General features: G+C 40.1%; 1 protein-coding gene across 1 annotated transcript; it reads left to right on the top strand.

The window, feature by feature from the left end:
• The first annotated feature begins 6,038 nt into the window (after nucleotides 1-6,038).
• LOC137963151 (uncharacterized) lies at nucleotides 6,039-8,349 on the top strand. The gene is made up of 7 exons (XM_068810323.1): nucleotides 6,039-6,481; nucleotides 6,600-6,702; nucleotides 6,948-7,085; nucleotides 7,240-7,452; nucleotides 7,564-7,713; nucleotides 7,762-7,872; nucleotides 8,152-8,349. Exons 1-7 carry the CDS (start codon nucleotides 6,039-6,041, stop codon nucleotides 8,347-8,349), a joined length of 1,356 nt encoding a protein of 451 aa, XP_068666424.1.
• Nucleotides 8,350-8,769: the final 420 nt, after the last annotated feature.

Raw genomic sequence — 8,769 nt, 5'->3', positions numbered from 1 at the left:
AAATTAAAGAAAATTTATTCACTCACCACAAATGAACACAAAATTTTTGTCATCCAAGTTTGGGAAATTCCACTTGTTCAACCCCAACAACTTGAAATTTTATAAGAAAGAGATTTTTTTACACATGTTTTAGAAAAGAATTTGCATGTTTGAAACAAGTTAAAGATGAAAATGACCTATGGATCCAATCCTTTTAAAGAGAATAACATTAAATTCTCAAGTGAACGTGCGGTGGGATATTTACCCGAGTCAAACAAGCCTTTATTTTTCCCATTTAAAAAAAGCTGACCTAACGATCATAGATGATATTAAAGTAATTTATCATGCGTAACGGGCTATATTTTTTTAAGGAATGACTTATGGATTGGGAGTCAACAGTCAGTTAAAAATCCCCGACTCCTCCTTTTCCCGACGATTGCAGACCTAATATATAAAAACTAAAAGGAGTTTACAATCCTTAAAAATTATAGACACTTTTTGGAATTATCTCTCTCTACATTTGTGCGTTGTTCATTTCTATTTTAGATGTATACTTTTTCCTTAAATCATAGCTTGAGTTTTCACTTTCCCTTCATCTCGTAAACAAAAAAAGTGATAAAAGGCAAATAGATCACAACTAAATGAAAATTTTAGATTTTATGTATGGAAAGAATTTAAAGCAATAAAAAAAGTACGTAAAAAAATTTTATTCACACACCACAAATGAACTCAAAAGTATTATTATCCAAGTTTTGGAAATTCCCCTAGTTCAACCCTAATAGCTCGGAATTTTATATGAAAGAGATTTTTCTGCACATGTTTCAAAAAATGGATATGCATGCTTGAAACATGGTAAAGATGCAAATGACCTATGGATCCAAACCTTTTAAAGAGAATAACATTAACTTCTCAAGTGAACGTGCGGTGGGATATTTACCCGAGTCAAACAAGCCATTATTTTTCCAGTTACAAAAAGCTGACCTTACGATCCTAGATGATTGTAAGGTGATTTATCATGTGTAACATGCTATATTTTTTTAAGGAATGACTTATGGATTAGGAGTCAACACTCAGTTAAAAATCCCCCGCCTCCCCCTTTTCCCGATGATTGCAAAATCTGATATATAAAAACTAAGAAGAGTTTACAATCCCTAAAAATTAGAGACACTTTTTGGAATTATCTCTCTCTACATTTTTTCATTTTGCATTTCCATTTTAGATATATACTTTTTTATTAAATCAAAGATCGAGTTTTCACTTTCCCTTCATCTCGTAAACAAAAAAAAAAAAGATAAAAGCCAAACAGTTCAACACAAAAATAAAATTTTAGATTTTATATAAATGGGCAAAATAATGGCTTGTTTGACTCGGGTAAATATCCCACTACACGTTCACTTGGTAATTTAATGTTATTCTCTTTAAAAGGTTTGGATCCATAGGTCATTAGCATCTTTAACATGTTTCAAGCATGCATATCCATGTTTTAAAACTTGTGTTGAAAAATCTCTTTCTTATAAAATTCTGAGCTATTAGGCTTGAACAAGTTGAATTTCCCAAACTTGGATAACAAAAATTTTGTGTTCATTTGTGGTGTATGAATAAATTATCTCTACTTACATTTGTTTATTGCTTTAAATTCTTTCCATACATAAACTCTAAAATTTTCATTTTGTTGTGATCTATTTGCCTTTAGTCTCTTTTTTATTTTCGAGATGAAGGGAAAGTGAAAACTCTATTTTTTATTTAAGAAAAAAGTATAGATCTAAGATGGAAATGCAAAATATACAAATGTAGAGAGAGATAATTCCAAAAAGTGTCTGTGATTTTTAGGGATTGTAAACTCTTTTTAGTTTTTCTATATCCAGTTCTGCTTTCATCGGGAAAAGGGGGAGCCGGGGGATTTTTAACTGAGTGTTGACATTCAATATATAAGTCATTCCTTAAAAAAATATAGCCCGTTACGCATGATAATGGTATGGACTCAATAGCACACCGAGTCACTCAGAGGAGGAGACAATGACTCACCAAGTCACCTAATTTTACTTTTATTACTTGTGTTGCTTTTAATTTCGAATTTGATTGATTATGTAATAAGACTTGAAGGTAGGTGTATTGGTGGGATTTATAAGCCTAACCCTAACCTATCATGGTGTGAATGAGCCTATTTAAAAGGTAAGGAATGAGAAATAAGGTAAGTTCAGATTTAGAGTAAAATAGAGTAATTAGTTTCTTGCTTCCCTAGCCTAGGGTTATTGGCGTGAACTATCCTTGGTGGTTTGCTGCATCCATTGGGGAGTCTTTGAGGAGATCTTGGAAGGAAAAGGAAGAGGAATCAGCCTTCTCTTCCAAGCTGCAATAGTTATCCATCTCTTCCATGAACCAGCAGTGAGGGAAGGAGGTTTTGTGTAAGCCTTAACATCAAGAAAGGGGTTTTTGAGTTATTGATTGAAGGAGGTCTTCAAGAGATATTTTTATCTATATTTTCCGAGTTTAGAAGAGTTGTAGACTGCCTTCTGTACATACAGCATTGGTAGTTGCATGAATTCAGAAACCCTACTCATTGTCGTGAGGTATAAAGTGGGGTTTCGCAATTGGATCCTTAAACAATCTCTTGAATGAATTGGTGCATCTATAATTGAGAAAAGGAAACTTCTTTTCAATTATAACATGTGAGGGAAATGAAAGAGAGTTTCTTTTCACAAAAACGTGTTAAGAAACCCTCTAACAGTGCTGGATCCTTATTTGACTCACTGAGTTACTAGATCCATGGCTAGGGACCTTAACAACTTGGTATCAAAGCAGGGTAACCTGGCAAATATCTGCAGCCATGAATTGCTTGAAGCTATCCTCAAAGGCAATGCATATAATAAGAAAAGATTTACTAAATTGGAGGAGAGGTTCTCTAAAGTTGATATCGATGTGGAGACCTTGAATGGAAGAATGGACAGCATGGAGACTGGTCAGACTACTGGAAGGAACACAACTCCAAAGCAAAGAGGAGGGGACCATTCATATAACAGAGGGGGAGAAGAGTCTATGAGGCGCACTAGTTTCTCTAGCTAGCAAGGACCCTTCATCCTGGGGGGACCCTTCAACCAGGGGGGAGGCACTGTACCTGGCCAGCAAGGACCCTTCTTCCCGGGGGGACCCTTCCACCAGGGTGGAGGCACAATACCTAGGTACACTAAACTCGAATTTCCCACTTATAATGGGTCAGAAGACCCTTTGGTATGGCTATATCGTTGCAAAAAAAATTTTGCCCATCAACGAGTACCAGTGTATGATAAAGTGGGGATGGCTGTTTTCCACTTACTAGGAGAAGCATAACTCTGGTATCAGCAAGTTGAGGCGGATAGACCAGTTGTGGAGTAGGAAGAATTTATGAATTTATGCTCTCTTCATTTTGGTCCTCCGGTGTACAGCAATCCCTTGGGTGATTTGGTTTTGTTACGACAAACTGGTTCCGTGGAGCAATACCAGAAACTGTTCCAGGAAAATTTAGCATGAGCAAACAGTATGGTACGAGTGGACCAGCAAGTGCATTATTTACAACAGGCCTGATGGAGGCTTTAAAGCTTGAGGTGGAGCTCTAAGCACCGATTACATTATCACATGCGATGAATGTAGCCTATGCTTTAGAACTGTGATAGAAGGCCCTGCACAGATGACCCACATGGTCAGGGGAGAGGAGCACTTCCACCACCTGGCATAGCAGACGCAGTTATCCTCAAGGGGTTCGGACCACAACACCTCCTCCTAGACACACTCCGAGCACCACTTTACTAGGGGATACGAAATCGAGCAGTCATCCACCTCAGTACATAAAAAAATTGACAAGTGTTGCGATGATGGAGAGGCGGTCCAAAAATCTGTGTTACAACTATGATGAACCATATTGGGTTGGTCATCAGTGAAAAATATTGTTTTTAATTGATATGGTTGAAGATGATGATATCGAGGTGACAGAGGATATGATAGAGGAAGCACCACCGAAAATTTCCTTGCATGCAATTATTAGGCAAAAGTCACCCAAAACCATGCAAGTTAGAGCTCAGATCTTCAATCGGGATCTCATGGGCCTAGTGAACTCGGGGAGCACCCAAAATTTTCTTAGTTTGACTGCGGCCCAACACCTGCAGTTACAGATTCTTCCCCATCCGACAGCCACAGTCTCAGTGGCCAATGGGGAGAAGGTTCCTAGCTACAGAATCAGCAAGGCGGTAAATTTTACTATTGGCACTACTTTGTTTCATGCTGAGTTTTTTGTTATTCCTCTAGCTGGTTTTCATATGGTGTTGGGAATCAAATGGTTACAAATATTAGTTTGACTACGGCCCAACACCTGCAGTTACAGATTCTTCCCCATCCGACAGCCACAGTCTCAGTGGCCAATGGGGAGAAGGTTCCTAGCTACAGAATCAGCAAGGCGGTAAATTTTACTATTGGCACTACTTTGTTTCATGCTGAGTTTTTTGTTATTCCTCTGGCTGGTTTTCATATGGTGTTGGGAATCAAATGGTTACAAATATTGGGACCCATTTTGTGGGACTTTTCTGCATTGACAATGAGTTTTGTCCTACGTGGTAGCCAACTGCTCCTACAAGGAAGTCAAACAGAAACACAACAACACATTCATTCTCTGACTGCCCCAGATAATTCAACAGACAGGATTGATGGTCTTATTGATGAGTTCTAATACCTTTTCTGTGAGCCTACAGGGCTCCCCCCACTCAGACAGTGTGATCACCGTATATGTTTGAAACCAAGGTCAGATACGGTAGTTGTTCATCCATATCTGTACCCTCACCTCCAGAAAGATAAGATTGAAAGATAGCCTCAGGCGATGCTACAACAGGGCCTTATTCACAGCAGTAGGTCCCCCTTCTCTTCACCAATTCTTCTCGTGAAGAAACTTGATGGGACTTGGCACTTTTGTGTTATTTATCGTGAGTTGAACTCGCTGGCAGTGAAAGACAATTTTCCCATTCTAGTGGTGGAGGAGCTCCTCGATGAGCTACATGGATCATGGGTCTTCACAAAATTAGACTTACTGTCTGGGTATCATCAGATTCGTATGCATCCAGCAGATATTGAAAAGACGACATTCCAAACACATCACGACCACTTTGAATTTGTGGTCATGCCTTTTGGGCTATCAAATTCTCCTTCTACTTTCCAGGCGCTGATGAATGAGGTATTTAGCTCTTACCTTCATAAATTCATACTTGTTTTTTTATGATATACTCATATATAGAAAATCTTGAGATGACCACTTAGCACATTTGAGAATTGTATTTGATTTATTGTGAGCACACTAATTATATTTGAAGAAGTCCAAATGCTCCTTTGGGGCATCTCATGTTGCTTACCTGGGCCACATTATTTCCCATGAGGGGGTCACTGTTGATCCCAAGAAGATTCAAGCCATTAGTGAGTAGCCACAACCTCATTCTTGCTCAACAGTACGCGAATTCTTTGGTCTGGCAGGCTATTACTGGAAATTTATTTGGAGTTTTGGTCCGTTGGCAGCACCTTTGACTAACCTTCTTAAAAATAATTCCTTTCAGTGGAACGAGGAGGCTTCCATGGCATTTGACGCACTCAAGAATGCTCTTGCATCTACACCGGTGCTACAACTTCCAAAATTTGATGACTTGTTTGTGATAAAATGTGATGCTTCTGGTGGGGGCACTGGGGCCATGTTGCATCAAAACTCCTACCCCATTGCTTATTTCAGTCGATAGTTGGCCTCTCGTTATCAGAAATTGGCTGCATATAAACATGAGCTGATCGGGTTGGCCAAGGAGGTCCAACACTAGTGGCCGTATTTATGGGGACGTACTTTTCTTATCCGCAGATCATTATAGTCTCAAGTTCTTACTTGAGCAGTGTCTCACGACATCACCACAGCAGCATTGGATTAGTAAGTTGATGGGCTTTGATTTCTTAGTGGAGTATCATGCGGACGATTAAACAAGGCGGTGGATGCCTTGTCTAGATATTTTAAACATCAGCAGCTCATCTATGCCATCAGCTAGCCGCGTTTTCTCATTCTATACATGGTCTGTGATGCGCATGCCACACTTCCAGCACTACAGGAGCTGCACCGCAAAATTTCCAATGGGGAGATGGATTCTAAGTGGTCCATTCAGGATTCACTAATTTGCTATAAGCAGCAGATTTATGTTCTAACCACGTCCAAGTTGATTCCAGCCATTCTCTCAGCTTATCATGATTCTACCCATGAGGGGTTACAGAAGACGTTGTGGCGTATTCGGGCGGATTTCTATTGGCCAGCTATGAAGTCTTCCATTACTACATATGTCTCCGATTGTCAGGTATGTCAAAGGAACAAATCAGATCATTTGAGTCCTGTAGGTCTTCTCCAGCCTCTCGCTCTCCCTACTCAGGTATGGGCAGATATTTCAATGCACTTCGTGGAGGGTCTGCCCCTCTCAGCCGGGAAGTCTGTTATGTTTGTGGTGGTTGATCGCTTCTCCAGGTATGGTCATTTTATCCCGATGGCTCACCCCTACACGGCAGCTCACATGGCTCACACCTTCTTGGAGCATATTGTACGCTTACATGGCTTCCTGAATCTATTGTGAGTGACTGGGAAGCGGTTTTTACGAGTACTTTCTGGAGGGAACTGTTTCGACTGAGTGGAACGCAACTGAAATTTTCCTCCACATATCATCCTCAGACAGCTCTTTTATGCGGATCGTTATTATCAGAAGCTCTTTTAGTCATTACACTTAGATAAAAACATAGATATTCTTGATAAAAGTAAAAATTTACTAATTGGATAATTTTATTTTGATGGGATACAATGCTTAAATGAAAAAGGAAGTGTTTTACAAAGCACCTACTTTCTTTTATTTAGAAATTATCACAAGTATCAATTTACTCGACGGTTGGTCATTGGAGTTATCGTGTTATTAGTCTAGGATTTACTTTTTTAACCATAGGTATTCTTTCGGGAGCAGTATAGGCTAATGAGGCATGGGGATCTTATTGGAATTGGGACCCTAAGGAAACTTGGGCATTTATTACTTGGACCATATTCGCAATTTATTTACATACTAGAACGGCTAAAAGTTTGCAAGGTGTGAATTCCGCAATTGTGGCCAAACCGTGGTGGTTAATCGGACCATCGAGATGTATCTCCGGTGTTTAGTGGGAGATCAACCGAAATAGTGGGTTCAATGGCTACCCTGGGAAGAATACTGTTATAACACTTCATTCCACTTGGCCTTGCAGTCCTTTCCTTTCCGGGTTCTTTATGGGAGGGACCCCCCGAGGCTTCTCTCTTATACCAGAGGCACCACCCGTGTGGATGCCATTGATGAGGCACTCATAGATCGAGATCAGGTGTTGAAGACGTTTACAGACCGGCTACAAAAGGCTCAAGACCGGATGACTACGACTTACAACAAGGGCCACCGGGATGTCTCATATGTGTTTCGGGACTATGTGTGGCTACGTCTCTAGCAGTACCGATAGCACTCTCTCGTCAGGCCAGCATGCCATAAGCTATCCCCCAAGTACTTTGGGCCCTTTGCCATTATTCGATGAGTCGGGCAGGTGGCGTATCAATTAAAATTGTTAGACATAGTGAAGTTGCATGATGTGTTTCATGTCTCACTATTGAAACCTCACAAGGGGCCAGCCCCTTCTTCTCCACCGTTCCTTCCTCCAGTGGACAATGGCCACGTCATTCTGACACCCTACGCGGTATTACGGGAGCATCTGATGAATGACCAGTGGGACATCCTCATGTAGTGGACTGCTACAGACCCCGAGGTAGCGACATGGGAGTTGTTAGAGACCTTCAAACAGGTCTATCCAGCTTACAAGCTTGAGGACAAGCTCTTTCTCCAAGGGGAGGCAGATGTTATAGACTCAATAGCACACCGAGTCACTCAGAGGAGGAGACAATGACTCACCAAGTCACCTAATTTTAATTTTATTACTTATGTTGCTTTTAATTTCGAATTTGATTGATTATGTAATTAGACTTGAAGGTAGGGGTATAGTTGGGATTTATAAACCTAAACCTAACCTATCTTGGCGTGAATGACCCTATTTAAAGGGTAGGGAATGAGAAATAAGGTAAGTTTGGATTTAGAGTAAAATAGAGTAATTAGGTTCTTGCTAGGTTCCCTATCCTAGGGTTCTTGGTGTGAACTATCCTTGGTGGTTTGCTGCATCAATTGGGGATTCTTTGAGGAGATGTTGGAAGGAAAAGGAAGAGGAATCAGCCTTCTCTTCCAAGCTTCAATAGTTATCCATCTCTTCCACGAACCAGCAGTGAGGGAAGGAAGTTTTGCGCAAGCCTTAGCATCAAGAAAGGGGTTTTCGAGTTGCTGATTGAAGGAGGTCTTCAAGAGATATTTTTATCTATCTTTTCCAAGTTTAGAAGAGCTATAGACTGCCTTCTTTACATACATCATTGGTAGTTCCATGAATTCAGAAACCCTACTCATTGACGTGAGGTATAAAGTAGGGTTTATAATTGGATCCTTAAACAGTCTCTTGATTGAATGGGTGCATCTATAATTGAGAAAAGGAAACTCCTTTTCAATTATAACGTGTGAGAGAAGTAAAAGATAGTTTCTTTTCACAAAAATGTGTTAAGAAACCCTCTAACAGTGCTGGATCCTTATTTGACTCGCCGAGTTACTAGATCCATGGCAAGGGACCATAACAGATAAATCAATTTACAATCATCTATGAACGTTAGGTCAACTTTTTGTAAATGGGCAAAATAATGGCTTGTTTGACTCGGGT

The sequence above is a fragment of the Aristolochia californica genome, unplaced genomic scaffold (genome assembly GCF_029961685.1).
Source record: "Aristolochia californica isolate CCGP_79_NKW_82.1479 unplaced genomic scaffold, dmAriCali1.0.hap1 SCAF_4, whole genome shotgun sequence".
NCBI lineage: Eukaryota > Viridiplantae > Streptophyta > Magnoliopsida > Piperales > Aristolochiaceae > Aristolochia > Aristolochia californica.
Note: the sequence above shows the minus strand (reverse complement) of the source record. Positions and strands in the feature narration are given on the sequence as shown.